At 45.2% G+C, this 21,503-nt stretch overlaps 1 protein-coding gene across 1 annotated transcript in view; it reads right to left on the reverse strand.

The window, feature by feature from the left end:
* Positions 1-21,503, reverse strand: part of plxna2 (plexin A2) — a 165,327-nt gene that overhangs the window by 13,561 nt on the left and 130,263 nt on the right. The window contains exons 18-26 of the mRNA XM_029505760.1: positions 18,544-18,783; positions 17,675-17,818; positions 16,031-16,265; positions 14,166-14,308; positions 12,769-13,037; positions 5,333-5,399; positions 4,963-5,109; positions 4,073-4,232; positions 2,178-2,281 (exon numbers count right to left, since the gene is read on the reverse strand). Coding sequence (XP_029361620.1) covers positions 2,178-2,281; positions 4,073-4,232; positions 4,963-5,109; positions 5,333-5,399; positions 12,769-13,037; positions 14,166-14,308; positions 16,031-16,265; positions 17,675-17,818; positions 18,544-18,783 — 1,509 coding nt within the window. The remainder of the gene's footprint in view (positions 1-2,177; positions 2,282-4,072; positions 4,233-4,962; positions 5,110-5,332; positions 5,400-12,768; positions 13,038-14,165; positions 14,309-16,030; positions 16,266-17,674; positions 17,819-18,543; positions 18,784-21,503) is intronic.

Raw genomic sequence — 21,503 nt, forward strand, 5'->3', positions numbered from 1 at the left:
TGCAAGGAGGATTAATCAGTAAAGAAAGATCCAAATCAGCAATCAGCCAAAAACTCTCCAGTCTCATAAATCTTTTATCTCAACTCCTGTGTTTGTCTATATGTGCACCATGAGCTTGCACTGTGTGTGTGTATCAGAGTGTGGTGCTGTCTCCTTCTATCTTTATCAATGCAAGAAAGGCTGTTTAAAAAAAAAATACAAAAAAATACAAAAAATACAAGAACAGAGAGAGCGGGTTGGGAGGATGGGAGTTGAGTCCCCTGACTGTGAACACAAAGGTGCTGAATAAAGATGTGCTTATTTCGAATGTGTGTATTTATGTTTTTAATTTTAGAGCAGCGGGGTGTGCATTTCCGTAAACTGTTATTTCTCGTGTGGCAGCGTAAATAGCCAGTGGGATTTCCTTGGCTGCCGTGATCCCTTTGAATTTTAATGCTTCCATCTCTCTTACAAGAGAATTAGCAAAAACTCAAAGTGATGCTCATCCTCATTCTGTTTCTATGTCGGAACCCACGTCCAATACATTCCACTTTACGATTTCCCTTTTTTCCCCCCGTTTGGCTTCGCTCTCACTCTGGGGGCTAATGAGCTGCGCTGCATTGTTGTGATAGGCAGCCAGATGTGTTGCAGCAGCTGCCAGTGAAGTGGCACTGTGTGCAACGCTTGCGTGTCAGCGCAAGCTCCCTCACAGGGGCCGTTGCCAGCTCATCAAAACAGTAATGATTATCAAGTATCTATGTTGTCGACTGCCCTGTTCCTTCATTCTTCTTCTCCTTCTCCACTCTTCCCCACAATGCCCCGCAGCCCGCCAGCATCTCCTCTGAAGTTGCACACTGTCGGGCCTTGCGTCGTGCACAGGGTCCCTTAGATCCGTGATCAATAGCGGCCCTCAGATCTGCGATTGAGAGAGTGAATAAGTGAAGCGGCCACACGTGTGCGCCTGTGTGCCCTGTAGTGTCTCCCTTGGCTAACGACGGCGAAAGAAGAGGAAGGAAGAAAAAAAAAAAAAAAAAAAGAAGAAACAATAGAGGAGCCCATTATGGTGAGGAAGCAAACAAACTTGCTGTGCTTCATCAAGGATTAAAGCTCTGCAGACACCAAAGAAGAAGAGGCGCTCAGAGGCCTGACAGGAAGAAAGGGAGAAGGGAGGAAATAAAGCCAAAAGACAAGGAAAAAGATGAAGAAGAAAAAAGTAAACAAGGCAAAAAATGTTGAGAGAGAATTTGAACAATGAAGGTGAGAACAGAAACGATGGTTCGAGAGCGAAGACAGAGGGGAAAGAAGCTGCATGGCGCCAAGTCCTCTGTGAAGGACACTGTGGTGAGTCCCTTCTTCTAATGACTCTTGCATCTGTTTAATTGTTGTGGTTGCTCTGCCGGGGCAGGGGTTCAGCTCCAGCCCCCCCACGGTTAGGTCATGTGCCTCGCCAGGCCTCATCCCCCAGGATCTTCTGCGAATAAACGGAGGCCACAGCAACGGCACCTCAGTCCAGCCTCCACATCAAGCCTCATGCAGTCTTCAAGCAGATGGCTGACTAATGAGAGATGGCTGAGTCTGAGCAGAGGAGGATATGTGACCTGTGGAGGCGTCCGCCTTCTCTTTCTGCCAGAACCTTTTCCTTTCACTTCCTCACTTGACCTCCTTTCTTGTTCTTTTTAAATTCAGAATTACAACAGCCAGGGGTGGGGGAGTGGGGGAGTGGGGCAGGTGAGCCCTCGAAGTGTGAGGTGCGAATCCAAGTTCTACATGTGAAGAGACAGAACCAGACAGTAACAGCGAGACTAATTGTTTCCTGGTGCAGAAAGTCAACAGGAGAATCAGAGAGTGAGAGAAAGAGGGAGAGAGAGTCTGCTGCTGCTTCTTCTCTCCAGGGAGGTGGAAGAAGTGTCGGTGGAGATGTTAAGAGTTCATCTCCCCTGCCACCTGTACAGTAATTGTCCCCTATTCTGGGAGTCACTTGGATTACATGCAAATGAGGAAGCTGAAAATTGGCTGCCTAAAAGTCAAGAGCAGGAAACATCAAAGTTTGGCGAGGTATGTGGTTCAATTTCCATAATAAAAGCTGCAGCAGAAATGGAACTGAAATGAGCATTTTCTTGGTTAAAAAAAAAAAAGTGAGAAGTTTCAGAGTTAATTAAGGAAAAAAAAAAATCACTAAGCCTTTGTGTGTTTTTTACCTGGTAGTGCATGAGAGTGTTGAGTCTCTTCCAGTCATTTTCTATCTTGGTGGTGATGTCTTCATCCTGCAACACCACACGAGCCATTCGCCCCTGGCGCCACTCTGAGGAAAGAGCAACACACACACACAGACGTGCTGTTCAACACAACTGCCACAGGAAACTACAGACAAAAGATCACAGTGGAGATGTGCTGGGTACATAAACAGGAAAACCGCCATGTGTTCGAGATGCATGTGTTTTTAATGGTGTAATGAAGCTTAGAGAAAGATGTCTGTTCCTTTAAAGCAACAACCACATTTGGAGCTCCACCGTAAACAACCTCTGACCCCCACCCCCCCCCAATGCACCGCCTCAGTAATGGGGGGGGTTGACCAGCTCAGATCCAACCATCTGATCGTGAGGATGCTCAGAGTGGAATCCCCCCCGGCTCCACTCCTTATCATCTAATAGCATCTAAGTCTCATCTAATCAGATGCACTCTCCTCCCAACGTTGTTCCACTTCCTGCCGGCGTCTTAAAGTCTATTAAATCTCCATTAAATTTTTAAATTTCATATTATTCACCCTCTTATTAGTCTCTCCTGACTTCACAACCGCTTACCTCGCTGGTATCCTGAACCGCACTAGTGTAAGCACAACTTCTTTATTACATAAAGCAAACCATAAAAACACTTTTCACTCAAACCCCATTTGCCTTTCAGTTGGGGAGACGTCACCCTACGCGGCTCCCGTAGAGAGCCCTCAGCACACATTACCCAAATGAGCAGATATCAACAGCCGGCTCTCCTGTGTGGCTCCCGGCATGCCGACTCTGATTGACACACATCTTAATTAAACATTACATACGAACAATTTCAAGATATATATGCAGGCGGGCTGCGCACTTTAATTGGTACTTGTGTTGTGGAGATGGCGCACCCATTAGCATACGCAGCAGTCGGCCCGTCAGGGTCACAGAGAAGAGAGGAGCGGAGCACACATCGTGACGGGATAAAAAGAGATCTTGATGAAAAATCACCTCTTTTCAAACGGAAAAAAATTGGGAAACAGGTGGAAACTCGGAGCGAGTGGTGGAGGGCAGCGGCTGACGTCTTGTTGTGGGGTCATGAAATGATAATGATGGTGCTGATGGGAAAGTGGACAGCCATTGTGGCTCTCAAGCTGGGAGTGATCATTGATTTTCTTCCCTGTTGACTGGATTTTATTACTCTGTACCTCTGCCAGGTGACCACATGATATCCCTTGCTTAGCACAACATCCTCAAAAAAACAACAACAACAACAACAAAAAAAGAGATACTTGGACACAGACGCACACACTCAATTATCCGTGAGCCGCTTGGTGAATGGGTGAGACGTGGGCCGAGGAGAACAACAGAGAGGCTTCTGGAGGATGGTGGTGGTGGGAGGGGCCTTTTGTTCACTCCACCCGTGTGAAGTGAGAGGAAATGAGAGCGACGGAGCAACGGGAGGCAAGGTACGGACAGGCGAGGAAGGGAAGTGGCAGACTGCGTGGGAGTGGAGTCTGGCATGAGGCTGGCAAGCCCGTCTGTCAGCTTTTACCTGGGTCAGCCAGACAGCCACGTCACAGACGCAAAAACACACATGAGGACGTGCACGCTCCTCCATCTCGATCTGTAAAAACAGCCAGACGGAGGGATGCGCCAGACACTGTCAGTCAGTCTGATAGAAGGCCTGGCTGCAGCACAGCAAGGCTGGCTCCCTAGCTGGGCTGCTGGAACACAGCTTTTATCACACTAATGCACTGATAATCTGTACACATGGCTAGATTTTCTCTCACTGATACAATAATCTGCGGGTATGAAGGGCTTTACACCTGCCAATTGCATCTGTGAGTGTCTGGGGGATGTGTGTGTTAATGTCTGCGCCATACCGAGGTCCATGTCGACGGCGCGTGGTCGCTGAGAATATGGCATGTTCTTATAAACGGCGTCAAGGATCTTCTCCTTCACCTGGGTGATGGTGTCGCAGTTCAGCACCTTCACCGGAATCTCTGGGCTGTTTTCATTGTCTGGGTTCACACAGTTCAGGATCTGGATGGTGCAGTTTGGAAGAAAATGGAGAGTAAAAGAGGAAAAAAAAAGATGAATAAATTACGAAGGGAAATGAGGGAGCAGAGGAGAAAAGCTTGAGGTGTCCTGTTACTGCCGAACTTGGGTTCAGCTTGAAGCTCTGCCCTCATTAGAGTCTCCTTGGAGCATGGCAGGAGCTTTGAAAAGCCATTTCCGCTTTTGCTGGCATCCCAAAATCTAATTTCACACCTTCGGCGGGACACCAATTTCCAGCTCTGCTGGGGTATTAGCACGTAATGAGCCAAATTCCCAGTCAGAGCAATCAGAGCACTGTCATATCACATGCTGACTGTGTGAGTGGGTTTCTTCCTCTGTGTGTGTGTGTTTGTGTGTACAGAGGTCTGTTTAGTGTGTTCCTATCTACCCAGTCACTAACCCTGATGTTGGACCAACACTGGAGCCGATGGGAATATTAGTTAATTTCCTTCCTATGCAGGAAGGAAGAAACCCAGCACAGTAAACACAAGCAAGCGGTCTTTAATATGGCTTGTGCTTAAAAATAAAAACACAAACTCCAGCAAAAATGAACGTTTAACCAGGGAGCAGCTCACTCTGAGTGTACGCACACGTGTGATAAGTGTGAAAATAGTATATATTCTGAATTTGTAATGATGTGATCTTTGCTGTACATGTACGTGTCTCAGGTCCACCGGCGTGTTTATTCTCGTGGGCCTCATGGAGTGCGACATACCAGGGTTTTGTACTCAATCTGCTGGCGGATGAGCTTGTCTTCACTCAGGGAGTAGCGGGCCTCTCCAGTGATGGCGTCAATTGGCCCCTTTTCCATCTGCTGCTTGATTGCGCAGTACAGCATGAACAGAGGCTCCCCGGCACACTCCTGCAAACACGCACAGACGCACAAACCCACAAAGCCAACAGATTCACACAAGGGAACGTCGCATTGGAAACTCAAAGCCATCGTAGCTGCATATACGTCCACTTACTTTCCACGCATGACAATGTGTAACCATACTTCAACTGTAGAAATCTAATATACGCAAGATGCATTAACATTTGTACGCACACACAGACACACCCTAAGTGCTGCTTGGTGCACTGACCTTGAGGAATTTGTGAAGGAGGAAGGCGAACCAGTTCGTAAGCATCTTCTCCGCAACCGACTCTGTTCTGAAATTACACACAGACAAAGAAGAAACAAATTTCACTCTATTCTTGTCTCTTGTTGTACAAAAAGTTGTTAATAATAAAGGCGATCTGTAATTCATGAGGTTACGAGCGAGGCTTCACTATCTTGGCATAGTGGGTGGGTGTGTATTGCTGTTGGTTTTTGCTTGTGCACTCGCCGCAACACTGTGTGTCACAGTGAGTGAGCGGAGCAGAGAGAGAGGGCATCTGTGTGGAGTGTGTGGCTGAGTATGCACGGATGTGAGCACTGGGCAAAGTGTGTGTGTGTGTGTGTGTGTGAATTCACGTGTGGTTGAACACAGCAGGGCATCAGCAGCTGTGACAAGCCTCAGCTGTTGAGAGAGACGAGTGCTGTCACAGCCTGGTAATGCCTGATCACAGCCAAAAACCCATCTTCTCCCCTCTCATTTCCTGCCCCCCCCCCACCACCACCACCACCATCTCCCCCCCTTTCCATTTGATCACACATAGAGGTACATCTTGCTGCTGGGGTGATTGGGCATGAAAGCCACACAAGTGTGTGATGACCTATCTGCTATTCCTACCGCATGATGCACAAGACAGCCAGACGTACGCCTTTCTCGCTAATATCATTCTCTGAATGGCAGACAAACCCCTTCCATCTCCCTCATTAGCACCAACGTGGAACACCAGAGAAACAGAAGTTAGACTTAAGAAGAAGAACAACAACAACTGCCCCCCACCCCCAAACAGCCAGGTGGGAATATTTTAACAAGCATGAAACATAGATTAAAAGGGTTAGCTGTGTGCAACTCATATGGAAGAGCACCTGAGATGAATAGCAACAAGCTCCCTCAATTTTTAAAAAACACTTCTGACCTGTTCTGCTCTTTCACCCTCTCCGTTTGATACGCCCGACAGATTTAAAACACGCAATTTGAAAAGGTTCCAATTATTGGATTGCAAGGTGGAATGTATTTTTTTTTTTTTTTAATTTAACCAGCGAGCTTGTGGTCTACGCCATTATCACTATCATTTAATCCTGCTGGCTCTAACATAGCTCCCCACACTCACTAATCACAAGTTAACGTGCCGTGGTAAAGTGCCCCACAGACTGCACGGCTGTTTGCAGGAGTGAGACAGCTTGTGATTGTCACCTGGCTGCAAAATGATCACTCCCCATCAGCTTGTACATGAGTGTTGCCAATTCAAATAATGCTGCTTTGAAAAAAAAAAAAACAAAAAACAAAAAAAAACCCAAAATGACCCTTTTAATGCAGCAGGAAATTACTGTCATTACTCCGGTGGATATGACGGGGCTGCCTTACAACGCTTCACGCCGAACTAGGGATTAGCATGAATCGAAGCAGCCAGGTATTAAAGACAAACTGGAAGGCTTCCGTCTCTTTAGAGCTAAACAGTGTTGGGGATGATTATACCTATTCAGGCTCTGAATGGACCTGAAGGGAGATTATGACTATTATGGAGATAATTGTGTTAAGACGCATTTGAGGGCTATAAACAAAAGTCTGGGACTGAAGCACAAGTCCCAAATGGATTGTATGAGCCAGGGGTGGTTACAAAAGCTGACATTTTAGTCACTGAGACTAGATGAAGTGTCTGTAATTTTTTTATGTCTCATTAACTTTGATTTGTGAGAGAGAGACGTCTCTTTCTTCTCTACACGCAGGCATATTGAGAATGTCAGCTGCGGCAGAGGTTTGATTTTGTTTTTGATTGACCTGTGGCTGCCTGCTCATGTTGTCTCCCTCGCCTCAGGGTGAGCGGGACCTGCGGTAGTTGGTCGCACGGTAAACACTGCTGAAAAAGGGGAGAAGCTGAGGATTTGCACGTCCCTGTGTGCGACTTCATCTTCTCTTTGTCATACCGACATATACAAACGCACGGGTGAGGGTGTACTCAGCTAAAGACAGGAAGATAAACATGCAGCATTCACAAGCTCAACCTGGCGACAAAAAGTCTTCATCCAAAAACAATATGAGTGCCCGAGGCTTCATTTTAACATTATTTTCAGGCTCTAGTTTCACACTGAATAAACCTAAATATATTGTGGACTTTGGACAATAGCCCCAAATCAACCCCCCCCCCAAAACTCCACCTTGTATGAGACTTGAGTGTGTTAGAAGTTAATGGAACCTATTAAGCATTTTAATAAGCTCAGCAAGTCCTGAAGAAGAAAGTCAAATAAAGCCTTTTGTGCGGGGGCTGTGCTGACTCCCCCCTTAATATATCTTCTTTTAAATGGTGGAAGGAGTCTGGGGGGGGGGGGGGGGGTTGCACTTTGTTCTCTTCCTTCTACTTTCCTTCATGTCCTCCTCCTCATCTGCCTCCACTTCCTTCTTTCTATTAATTGAGTTTCATTAATGAACATCAGGATTTCATTATCCCAGACAGTGTTTCAGAGGGGCCTTGCATCCCACCACCACCACCCCCCCTCCCACTCCTGGTCTCCTAATGGCAGCTATAGTGGGAGGGAGGCTATATTAGCAGGCTGTGGAATGTCTTTCAATGAAACTAATGCTAAACACAATACTCGCTCTCTTAATAATACTGTACTCCATTGCTCTGCATGGGCGGAAATCTCATTACAAAAACGCTGAGAAGAAAAATAATACAAGATTGAAAAGTCTCAAGGTGATAGAAGCAATGTTCTGTGATTCCATTAAAAAAAAAAAAAAAACATTACAAAGAGGAGAGAGAGAAAAAGAGAAAGTGTCCGCTGTGGCACCTTAAGAGGATGATGGAAAGAAATGAGAATAGAGTCTAATATCAAAAAGGATGTTCTGGAGGAAGGGTGGGAGTTTGACCACCGGGTCAAAATGGACATTCAGAAAGACTGGACAGTGCTGCGAAGTGACCACGGGCTAGAAGAGAAAGGGAGGTTAGCACCGGAGAGGCGGAGTCCAGATGGGGGCGGGAAAAAAAAAAGGAGATGCAAAAGCACCTTTCACATAATGGAGGGAAACACAATCCAAACATCGTGAGGTGCTGCATCAGTTCCACTTAGCACGCTGGAGAGTGAGGGAATCAGACACATTGTCAAAGCTTACATATTGCTTTCAAAAAGCTTTTAGGATTGTGGAAGTGCCTGCGAGCTAAAAATTTTCCCCCATCAAGACAAAGAAAGTGGTAGGCATCTTGAAGCTTTAAATACCGAGGAGACCAAAGTTTCTTTGAACGATGTGCAAACGAAGAGCAACAGCGCACCCTTCAAACGTGATTCATCGGTTTAAACTGACTCAGGAACTTATTATATATCTGCTGCATAAAGGAAAAATACTGTGTGCATGCTCTGATTTGTTTTCATTGGTGCGATGGATGGTGAAATGGGATTCAGCACTTAGCCGAGCGTAATATAAAAAAAGAGCTGCAAAACAACTACGGCATAGTGTATGCAAACTGCCCCCTGGCATTCAGACACGAGAAAGCCCATTATACTCGGCCAATGAAATGAGGCTGAGCGCAGAGGTGCATGTGTCACACTCTCAGTAACCATTATGCAGGTAACTAGTCCCTCAAAGATATGACACTGATTTGTTTTCCATCCTGTTTAATCTGCCACGAGGCTTTTCTCATGCATCCATTCTCATTCTGTGATGTATCACTCCAGTCCGCACAGATTCTTTCAGGGGAGCCACAGACATTCAAACCAACGGAAGTGTCACAGTACATTCCTGTTGCATATGTATGAACGACTGTAAGCACATTAGGTGCTACGAATGAAATCCGCTGTCAGCAAATGTGCCCATCAGATTTTGGCAGAACGTGAGTGAAGAGGAGGAGTGTTGATTTAACAGCCATGTCAGTAAATTTACCTTCAGCGCGGCTAAACCGGGTGAGAGAGCCTCATTCCTCACCATCTTTTATCAGTAATCTTGAATTATTGCAGCAGTATATATATTCAGAGCTTCATATGGAGTTAAGAGTTTGCTGGCAACACACTGATATAAGTTAATATTATCATTATCAATATGGCACAGATAGTGCATCAGCAATTAAATACACAAATATTTATATAAAAAAAATACTATCAGTATGTGTAAAAGGAACGGAAAAAATAAAGGAGGCAGGCAGAGACGCAGCTTTAACACGCAGCTAATATACTGTAAGTTGAAAATTGGAGTTATCATTTATAAGAATATTAGTTGTTTAACTGCCTCCATGTTCTCGAACTTTCCCTTCACCCCCCCCGCCCCCCCCCCCCCCCCCCGGCTCAGTTCCCTTGCTGATTTGGTTGGTGATGGCACGGCACTCCATCTTCTCGCTGGAGCTCACTGCAGGAACAGGGCTCAATAATTAAGGGCGTCTCAGCTCTGCTGGAACAACCACGTTGTGCTGCTGTTGTGGTTGGGTTTCCCTCTCCACTGTGGGCACACACTGTTCCTACACGCCTTTGCACTAGACAGCGTCGTGTAGGCACTGCAGCGACTGGAGCCAGTAAAGATTTAAAGGCACTCTGTTGGCTTTTCACGGTAAACAAACAATAAGTGTAAGTTAATGTACCTGTCAATCAAGTTGAAAATAACAACTGGTTCTAATCTTGTTTTTAAACCTTTGTTTACATTTAGATAACAACAAATGCAAACCGTTATATTCTATATTTTTTTCTACTGGTTGCAATGTTACGGAAAACTAACAATTCATTCAGCAAACAGGTTTTACTTTATATAATTTGCTTCTGTGTGCCACAGACCTCCTTTCACTAACTAACTAAACTATTTAAAGCAAACAAAGGAGCCATTGGCCATGATGCTCCATTATCACAATGAAAATGGGCACAGTGGCTTATTTAGTGTTGGCCATCCAGCTGCGGTAAATATTTTAAAGAACAAACACACAAACTTATTAACTTACAGTACCCATGGAGTTTTTATGTTTTTGCATTAAAATGTCATTTTAAGCAGTTGGCGAACTGAGAGATGGACGAACGCTTTGTTAATCTGGGTGCTTTTACGTCTTTTTGCTGACAACGACAGAAATTCAGAATTTGGCCAAATCCGTCCTTTGCTGGTTCCGCTGTGCACATAAAACTTTGATTCCTACTGCAGGTCACTGAGGAAACAGAAGGATAACATGCTAAAACACTATGACAGATGGGACCATTTTCGGTCTTCGGTCTTCGTCTGTTGGGTTTGTGCGGTTCTGGTTTTCGCTTAAAAGGTCGAGCATGCTAGCTTGTGGACATGTTCCCCTCTAGAGAGGCACATTCAATGACAGCAGCGAGACGAGAGAAGCAAAGCTTTCTACTCTCAATCAGACGTGTCTCGGGATGCACTTTCAAAACACTGTAATATAAATGAGGACAGGAAGTGGGTTGGATGACCCGGAGGTCCTTCCTGTATGTCAGCTCTCTCCTACAGCCATATATACTTTGCCCGGGGACAGTAGGCTCACTCATAATTAATTCAGAACAACATTCAAAGCGATCGCTACTTTTACTAGTCAGGGATAACAAAGGAGCCAACGCAGCTTTACTTAGTTTGTTAGCGTTTCATCTTTTACACAAACCCAGGAAGTAACCAGACAGATACATTAGGACTTAATTATAATAGTGATAATAATAATAATAATAACAATAAAGCAGCATAAGTATCTGCTTACATGCTCATTGTGAGCAATATTCATTAATACCAGCGAACAGAGGGGGGTCTAAGCCAACATAATAGCAAGCATTTCACTATCCTATTATATGAGATAATAGAATGAGAAGAGCCAATAGAAGAGACAACTGAACGGGAAAATGGCAACAAAGCTCAGCCCAGCAGCTTCACGCCCTGCACAAAGATCATCACAGATGTGTGTGCGAGCGTGCCTGCGTGCGCGCGTGAGTCAGCTGGCTGGCTTAACTGCCAGCTTTTCACTAAATAGGCGATGAGGAAGACAACAACGGCAAAGAGCCATGTCAAATCGTTAATCCTTCAAATTCTTCAGAAAAATTGAGAGCGAAATATGAAAACTAGAGGACTTCTAGACCTCCAGGCTGCAACGGCAGGACGCGAGGATTACATACCACTGTGCTCCTAATGGGAGAGGATAATGAAAACTTAGAGGTGACGCAGGGCCCTGCTGTCATAAGGAGTAACAGCTTAATCTAGGTCCATTAGACACTCTGTCGCTTCAGTCCTCGTCGCTGTCTTTCAAGCCCCTGCTCTGTTTGCTTCTGTGTCTGGCAGTTATTGACTCTGACTATTAATGTGGTTTTTTTTTTGTTTTTTTTTTTTTTCAAACATAGACACTAAGAGAACATTAAAATCAGAATGAAGGTGCTGTTTGAAAATGGAGACTGCCTGCCTCACTGTCTCTGCTTATTAGTCATGTAAACACAATCAAAACAGCGCTGGGAACAGTCAGGTTTTATTTTATTTTGTTTAGTTTTTTTTTTTTTTTTTTTTTTTTTTAAAGAGACGTTGTTCATGGTGACAGCGCTTTGTGCATCCTGTACCTTTCTGAGCTGAGTAGTCCTTCAAACTGTTTCTATACATGCAGAGCCACCAGAACAGCTGAGGACACTTGGGCAAGGACTTAGCAGGTGTTTAAAGTTTTAGCACATAATCCCAACACTCCGGGAAAACAATGTACACTGGAGACAGAGAGGGAAAAAAAAGTTAAGTTGAACCGCCTCTGAATGTTTTATAAGGTGCCTGAGTCTGGAGGATAAGTGAGACTGACATTGGCAATGCGAGAGAAAAGCAGGGGGAGAGGCAGAATGCGGGAGTGGAGGAGAAATTATGCAGAGAATTCAGATGTTTCTCCCGACGTGGCGAGCTGCGCGGCGTTTATCTCGGCGCACTGTAGATGTTACTGTAGCACTCATTATGAGCCTTATTCTGTGAAGCGTCTACACGAGAGCACGGGGAAACATCTGAATGCATCCACCCACAAACAGAAAATAAAATAAATAAATACTGGGTAAAGAACACACAGCTTTAAATCAATCCTCATCCATCTGTCTATACATATCAGCATCCTCCTACAGCCCCGTGCTTATTTACAGATTTTCAAATGAGGGCTGTTTGTTCTTATTTTTATTTATTTATATATTTTTTGACTGAACTTAATCAAATCAAACATCTGATTCAGTTTTGTAAAGCGCACAGTATTAATGAGCATTAGCGCGTTCTTTGTTTGTGAACATGTATAATATTAAAAGAGACTTTTCATTCTTTCTTCGAATAATCTAATTTACATAAAAGTAGCAACAGTAATTCCACTCTAATTCGTTAATAAGCTTTTCTTTGTTGTATTTGTGGAAAGCTCAGATGTAACTCGTGAACTTTAATTAGCAGATTGAACGCAGAACTTTCCGAAGCAGCAGGCATCAGCTGACCCGAGCCCTCGTGTTTGTGAGCCAAGCGCGTGCTGTGTTCACCTGCGCAGCAGCAGTTTCGGATGGTTCTTGCTCTCCAGGTTGCGGTCGATGAGGTCGGACAGGAGGTGCTTGAGGACGTCTGTGGCGTACTCCAGCCGTCCCTGCAGAGCCGTCATGATGAGCGAGGCCACGTTGCCGCGGTCCCTCATGGAGAAGGAGCGTTGCATCTCCAGTGTGCGGATGAAGGTGAGCAGGAACACCTTGTTGTTGATGAGCTGGCCGAACAGCTTCAAGGCTTTCTCCACATTCTGTTGGCCGTTGCCTGACACCTGAACAAGGAAGGGAGGAAGCGTTGAGACTTGAGAAGCTCCTCGTGCCAATTTGAATATTTCCATCCTGACCTTGTCTCATGCAGAATAAAGATTTTTCCAAAGGCACTGAAAAACCCTCACTCATGTTTCATCTGAGGGAGACAGAAGTTTCCACTCATGGTGAGTAACTGAGATCTTCTAATCAATTATTGACCCAGGTCTGTTAAAGAGCATTGTACCCTGAGTTAGCTGCCATTTCACCTTCACGTCAAGTGCCAAATAACTTGCCAGTGAAAGACAATCCTGAGGAGACAATACCTCAGTGTCCTTGTTTATGTGTGACTGCACAGCACTGCTTTCCAGAAGTTTGGGTCTGTACAAAACGCCATACCCTCCTGAGGCGACTTTGTGATGACATACATACGTTGGACATGACTTAATTTGGGTCCTTTTATTAGCAAAGAACAGCCGTAGACCTGAAAAGCTGTTGCTTTTGAACCTTGAGCATGGAGGATTAGTCTGATCTGAATCAGCACCCGCCCCCCCACACACCCACTCTGTCTAAGCATCCTTGATAGAACAATCCCATCCTGCCTCTGTTGAGACAAGTGGTGGCACCTCTATCTTGAAACGTCTTTATCCCTGATAGTTGGATACCATTCTGTGTCTTCTGCACTACTCTGTCAGCCCCCCCCCCCCACCACCAACCACCACCAACCACCACCATCAACATTGAAGGAATCCACAGTCCTGCCTGCCTGAGGATTGGGAATTGCTCAGTTCATTACTCTTCATACTGCAGCCACTGGTGGATGAAATAGCCATGTGCTGGGAGCCTGTTTTCCATGAGGGAGCTTGCATGTTAGGTGCACATGTGTGCCTGTGTGTACACTGCCCAGCATGATCTGCTGTGTGTATGTGAGTGAGACCAGAGGGTAGAAAAGGATAAGTAGCACACTTGTTTCCTTTCCCCCTCAAGCACTTTGCTGCTTCTGGAGGTTTCCCCTGCAGGGGTAGTGGGCCGAGTGAACACACTCCACCGTTCTCCCTTTCTCTCAATTTACATTAGTTTGACTTCCCTTTGGCCTCAATTCAAACATTTACTGTTTCTGTGTCATCTTCTTTCCAATTTCTCTTTGTCAGTACCTCCAATTCTCGGAGGACAGGATGATCCTCTATGCCAGGGAAGAGGACCCTCATGGCATACGTCCGGTAATCCAAATGGGGGATGCCGGCTCGGTCCAGGTCACTGGTCAGCTCATTAATGTCTGTCTGTAGCTCGGCAAAAGCTGAAAGAAAATAAATCCAGGAAAGAGACATCGGCGTGAGCAACATTCAGCACTGAAGTAAAACCTTTCTTTGATCCCCCATGGACCAAATTTGAGAATCCTTCTTTGTGGTGTTTACTACTCCTGTGATGAAGGTGAAAGTTAAAGCCCAAGATAGTCTTAAAGTCAGAGAAACTCAATGTTTCACATCTCTGCCTTAAAAAAAAAAAAAAAAAAAAAAAAGCCTGCTCTTCCTCATACACAATACACACATGCTACGCCACTCCTCACTCATTTTTATCTACCAGTGAGTAAATTGGCTGCACCTAAGGCCCCAAAGAGTGTGTGTCATCTCAGTGTGAGGCTGCAGGTGAACACTAGTTAATTGGCTCCATCCTGACTGACTCCTGTTCAGGCTCATGGCTCAGTTGCTCTGCTTCGCTGCCTTTAGGGAGGCTCCCTGTCTGCAGCCTATCACAGGAGCAGCGGTAGTCCCCCTTAACACCCTCCTCATGACTCCACCATCTCCAGCCGGTCTTATCCCTCACCTCCTGGCCCCTAGCCCCCTGTGACTGCTGGGTTTACACACTGACACATGGGCTTAAAGGCACACAAGGAGTGTGTGCACTCATGAGGAGGGACCCAGGTACCATCTAAATCTACCCCATAGGGCAGTATACTCTGAGCCCGCTGCTGATGGTTAAAACATTAATCTTCTCCTTTCCCAAGGCTGCCTGGCTATGACTGACTCCACCTGTTTTTCTGCTCTGTCTATCTGCCAACCCGACTGTCTGTCATTTGACCACTTGCAGCAGCTTTTTTTTTTTTTTTTAAACTGCATAATAACACTAGAAAAGCCACTCAGGAGTAGCTGGAGGGGGAAAAGTAATGAGATCCTCTAGCTGATGAAATCACATGAATCCTGTCAAACAAAAACTGCTCTTTTGCTGTTGCAGTGATTGGCTGTAATGGTCCCAATGATGAGATCAGAGGCCAATCAGTAGTGTTTATTTGTCAGCATCTATATGGAGCAGCGTGTTGTTTTGAGTTGCTGGAGGTTGGATCTGGGTTATCTGTGGCCCCCTTTTAACCCTGAGCCAGGAGGGATGAGGGAGTTTGAAAGCAGCTTCATGTTAGATGCTGTCGCAGGGGCAACTAAAAAAACAACATACACAACTACGCAGGTGCAGAAACAACAATAATCATAGTTTGCTACCCCGCCAGTTACAACATGAATAAAAATGTGCTAAACATTATGTTTCTCTGGCTGGGAGGAGGCTCGCTTTACTCTAATGAGAAGCTCTGTATTCATGTGTTAGCTTATGCAGGAGCCTTTGCACAGCATGCAAACTAGAAAAGCAGTATGAAGTGCAAAGATTCGCTGTGTGACCAGACGGGTCACATGCGGGGCTAACTGACCGACTCTGCACGTTACGGTGTGTAACCAGGATGACTCACTGACCCAGATCTGGGGAAATTTTCACTGCATTATTTAACGCAGAAAGACAAGCAGTAATTTACTGACTGTACTATATGCACAGAGACAATCATGCCTTTTATGTGATTACAGCCTGCACAGGCGAAACCAATTCTCGAGTTCCACTCAGCTACAGGAGTGATAGGGCAGCCTCAGAAATTAATGGCTATGAATGGATTCTCTGTGCAAAGCAGACCCGTAATCATCCTCACTCTACCCTTTAACACACACATTTGCAGAGTTGCTTGCTTGGTTTGCGTGCTAACCTTCTTTGCACTCGAGGGCGACCCGCGACTCCAGGTTGTCCATTTGCATCTGCAAGCGTTTCAGGGTGAGGTCATTTTCACGCGACTTCCGCTTGTAGGCGATGAGGACGAGGATGACGATGATGAGGAGGAGGCCCCCACCGGCGGCGATGCTAACGATGGCCGGGAGGGTCAGCAGGCTGTCCGACATGATGTGGACCGCGCCGGGAGAGACGTGGAGACCTCCCACTTGAACCTGGGGAAAGACGCAAACACACACACACAAACATTACATCGTTAAGATTGCAGTGTCCTGTGAGGTAAAGCCAGAGGGTGTCAGGGATGTACTGTGTAGGACCAAATGTCAGTTTTGCTGACTTTGCCCCAATACACAGTGTTGTGTAGTGGCTTTACTGGTTTAACTACATTTCTCAGCAGCGTGGTCGTAACATTGCTGTTTTCCACATCAAATGTCTTTTCAGTAGTGAAGCTATTTTACTGATCAAATAACGCGATCGCCTACACAGAAGCTACGTTTCCCCAGGCATTTCAAAATTTTAAATGCAGCGGCGTTCCTGCTGTGGTCTGAAGCGGTAACCATGACAACGCCGCTCCACGTGACGTTACGTACCAGTCCTGCTGCAGCCGGGCGGCTTACAGTGACGGGAGGAGGGGAGTGCGACTTCATCTCGTGAATCTTGACAAGCTTTAGAAAATATCTGAATGTTGTCGTTTAAACCGGGCTGAACATTAACCAAGCCTTTTTTTTTTTTTAATATATATCAGGTTCAAGAATGAGATTGTCGAACAGGTGACCAAAGAGAAGGAAATGGCCAAGGAGGCACAGGTCATGAGAGAGAGGGTGAAGGTGGTGGCAGAGGAGGTGCAGCAACTGAAGAAGGAGAGAGAGAGGAGGAGGTGATGGAGGATGTGCAGCAGTTGAAGAGATGCTGAGTGAAGGTGGTGACAGAGGAGGTGCAGCAACTGAAGAAGGAGAGAGAGAGAGGAGGTGATAGAGGATGTTGAAGAGATGCTGAGTGAAGGTGGTGACAGAGGAGGTTCAGGTGACGGAGGATCAGGTGACCAAAGAGAGGAAGAGAGAGCACAGCATAAGGGCAGCGTATCCGACAGGGGCCTCAGTATCCTCAGGTGGAAATCTCAACCCCCCCAATGTCCAACTCAAAGTTACGCCCTTGGTAAGGACACTAACCACCAATCCACAATGAAAGCCCCTGAGTCACACGCATTCCTATGAAACACAATCGGTGGTTAGCAGGATCAATTGCCACGCTTTTGCACACTCTTGCTAATCCTGCCAAAACACAGGTAAATATTGTCCGTGGAAATTGATACTGAAAACAAAACACGAGCCCTCCTACACACAGACACTGAGAGGGAAATATTCTGGGGCTTGCACTCAATAAGTGAACAGGCAACTAAAAGTAATTGCAGTGGATTGTGGCAGGACATTTTGACAGCTATAGCAGACTCATGCTGTTCTCTTTTTGACCTCTTTCCTTCAGCTGAGTGAACAATGATGAGGGCGCGACTAATGGAGTTTAGAGGCCAACTATTATGACGATGAAATCACGAATACATAGAACATTCAGAGCAAAACATTCGTGGAGACAGACAGGAAGATGGGGAGCATCTCCACATACTGACCATGACTTTGTACTGTCCTGTGAGGTTGGGCGGCTCGCAGAGCAGTTGGCTCTCAGACACAGTGACGGAGCAGGGAGTCTCTCCAATCAGTACCGTGTAGTTAAGCTTCACTCCTCCCGCTGCTGGGGGAACCAGGTTTCTGCCCTGTGGGCATGTGGAGATGGACAGAGAAAAGGTGTGAAATTAGGAGGACCAACTCACAAACACACGGCTCAATGGAAATTTTAAAAGCCCCCAAAAAGCAAATATGTCCCCTAAATAAACTGTAAATTAGATGCCCAGCTTTAAGCACAGCTGAGGCCCAAATCTGACCCCATGCTGAGATCAAACAAGGCGATTTGTTTCTCAAAGGTGTGAAATGGAAACAGCTAGAAATCGAGATGAAAGAACAGAAAATAACGTGAACGCTCAGTCTTCTGGTCGCAAGGCGGCATCTTAAACCCAAATAATGAATGAGAACACAGCTACCGACCTTTTATGGCTCACGGTTTCTCACAACGTTCAGGCTTTATGTGAGGAGTGAGGAGTTTCTAAACACTGTTAATGCTGCTACATTATTTATATTTCCATAGCTGCATTATTTTGCCAAAATGTTACTACTTTGCAAATAATTTGTTGGCCCATTTTCTCAATCTGTGGCCACAGCCCACAGACTGATAAACACTGACACCCGGGGAACGTCAGGGTCTCTCCCGAGGCTGATAAGGCTGCTGTAGGGATTCAGCCAGCAAATGAACTGGACTCATAAGGTGCCTTTGACCGCTTAAATACACAAACGATCTTTATGCATCATTTCTGGTTTAAATTGGCCCGACCTGTTCTACCTTCCTGAGCTGCTTCAAATCCATACTAATCATTATAACCTTTACCTTAAGAATGATGGGCGAGCCTGGTTTTTGCTCCAAGACACCGCTGGTGCTGAGTGGCTCAAAGTAAGGGTTTGGGTAGTAGAGGAGGTTGGTGTTGTTGTACACCAGCAGCGCCTGGACGTTGTTGAAGATGAACCCGAACTCGTCAGCGTGCTTCACCGTATCCAAACCCGGATGGTACTCTGCCATCAGGGAGGGGGCGAAGCAGCTCATGCTGGTGGTGTTCAGTACTTTACAAACCTAAGAAAAGGGGGGAAAAACAAAACAAAAACAGAAACAAATAAAATTCCCTTTCTGAGGCGTGACTGGGGATGAGTTGCACTCAAACAGACACATCAGGTTGTGATATTCTGAGCAACTCTGTAGCAAGAAATGTGATTCAGTCTTCAAGGATCAACTCTTTGACAACGCAGCGTGGCTAAGAGTGGTTTTGGTTTTTCTTTTTCTCTGGCTCCAGAATAACAAACCAACTTAAAAGCTGATCCGTTGTGACGCCCTCTGTTTGTTATAACCTAAAGTGTGATCTTAACAGAAACACATTGGTAACAACGTGGACCCTGCAGGGAGCTCGCCAGCCTAATAACTGGCATATAAAATCCTTATTCTGTGCACAGAAAAAGGATTTACTGTGTGTCATTAAATCCATCTTTATTGGACAGGAAGCCTCCATAAAGTCGAAAATAAATTGTGGCTACTGCTTCGCTGAAAAACACTGGAGGACACAAAGGATGGAGGCATTGCTCCTCTGTTTCCTCAGGTAGTGGTTGAGCTATGGTTCTTTTATTACTTCTCTCCAGTTTGCCCAGATGAGAGACCTGTCTTCCATCCATCCTCACCCAGCTCGGCTCTGGAGGGAGAGGGAGAGAGGATTGATTGCTGCACAGCACTCTGCTCAGAGAGGTTTTTATCTCCTTTCACTCCCTCCTAGCTCGCACTCTGGGGAGGAAACTTAATTAGAGGTAAATATCATCAAAGCTGCTGAACACTAGTGACTGCTGCACCTCCTACCTGTTGTCTGTTGCTCTAGAGAAAGAAGGTGAGATCGATGCAAACTCATTCTGAGCCCCCCCTCCCCACCACCAATTGTTGTTTCATCAACATGGTGCAAGGTGAGTGGTGGGAACGTGGCTGGAAGGTGGAAGGAGGGACTGGTCTCCTTACTGACTTATTTTTGCTCCTGGATGTTGATTATAACGTGTTTGTGTGTCCTTCATCATACACCTCATCCTTAGGGGCCCTGGCATGAGGCAGCGGTGGGGTTCAGTCAGGCCAGATATATAAAGACAAACAACCTACAGACAATTTAGACCTGTCAGTTAACCTGTATGTCTTTGGATTGCAAGAGGAAGCCGCAGTAGCTGGAAGGAACACATCCCAACTCCACAATCAGACCACAGAGAAGGGATGAACCTGGCAGCGATGCAGTTGCTGGAGTTTACAACTTCAGTTAATTATCCAGGTAGCTTTTGTTATTGCTATTGCTGATAGCAATTAGGACAACAACCTCATGGCACGTGTTCTATTAGACACACACGGGAAACACTTCTGTTGTGTTGTGAAAACTTGCATTGTGTTGACTCAAGTTGATGAGGCTGTTTTCTGAATCTGCTCGTGTTTTGTTTATTTTAAATCTTTTTTGAAACTTCCTACCTTCCTATCAATCGACTAATTGCCTCATTAACTATTTGTTTCAGCGCTACAAACTTTATTAACCAGCCTTATTAACATAACTATTAGAGCATAAACACCACAACTCTAAAAGGATGTAGCTGGAGTATGTGGACCGAATGCTCTGTTGAAGCTTCCCTTTTTTAAGAGTTAAACTGTAACTCTTACTGTAACTTTACAAGCTACAGTAGCGACGGATGAAAAGAAAAAGATCTTTTGAAAATAGAAAGCACAGCCAGCTAGGACTCCTGAGATACTTTCTCCAAGTTCAGGTTGTGTGAATTCACATTAACAACTGAAAAGTTGCAAGAAGAGATGAATCTTTAATGTTTTTTTTTTTTTTTTTCCTCCAAAGCCAATGATGGATTCACACTTCACTGTCAACTAGAGTAATTAATGAACCACAATGCTGTAAAATTACTAGATACAAGCCAGACACATAACAAAATAAGTGGTAAAACAATATGTGATGACACTGATGTTCACAGTGTCATCACCTCCTTCCTGCTTTGTAAAATAGATACAATTATTAACAAAAATTCAATTTTTTTTTGATTCCCATAATATAATGAGGCAGTCAGGAGCAGATCATTTACACCGTGTTCTTCCGTTCAGTACCTGTGATTCAAAGGCTCGAATGGGCGGCTCGATTCCAGCTGAGTCTGACGTGGCGGTTCTCTTACTGCTGGTGACATATAGACAGGCCCAGATGCTCCAGCAGCATCCTCATGACTTGCCATGTTGGAACGGAAAGATATTTGCAAGTCAAGTACAGTTCTGACTGCCATCTGCCGTGCCCGAGATGGATACTGTGACTTTTTTATTTATTACATTTTTTTTTTTTTTTTTTAAATACACTGTCCTCACTTTGCTTAGATAAATCCTTCCTTCCTTGGAATCCTGTCAGGGTAGAGAGCTGCTGCTATCATGTAGGATGTTTTGCTTGAGCGAGTAAATGGTGATGGGTAAATGGGACAGTGAGATTTAGTCAAGAAAATTGGGTATTTGGGCTTCACTTGTAGGTGGGCTATTAAATGGCTATATTTCAAAAACACTATGACACCTTGGCTCGACTTCTGCCTTTCATTAAATGTACTTTTTTATTAATGTACACTTCAAGATTTTGGCACCACAAAAGGATTTATGAGGATTAGAGGATTTTGAAATACTCTGCTGGATCGCAAGATTATTATTTTCTACAACTCCATCTGCTCCTCAGCAGGATTTATATGTAGCTATGACATTGCACGGCATAAATTCCAAATTGCATTATCTCCTCTCTATATCTAACA

Source organism: Echeneis naucrates, chromosome 7 (assembly GCF_900963305.1).
Source record: "Echeneis naucrates chromosome 7, fEcheNa1.1, whole genome shotgun sequence".
Lineage (NCBI taxonomy): Eukaryota > Metazoa > Chordata > Actinopteri > Carangiformes > Echeneidae > Echeneis > Echeneis naucrates.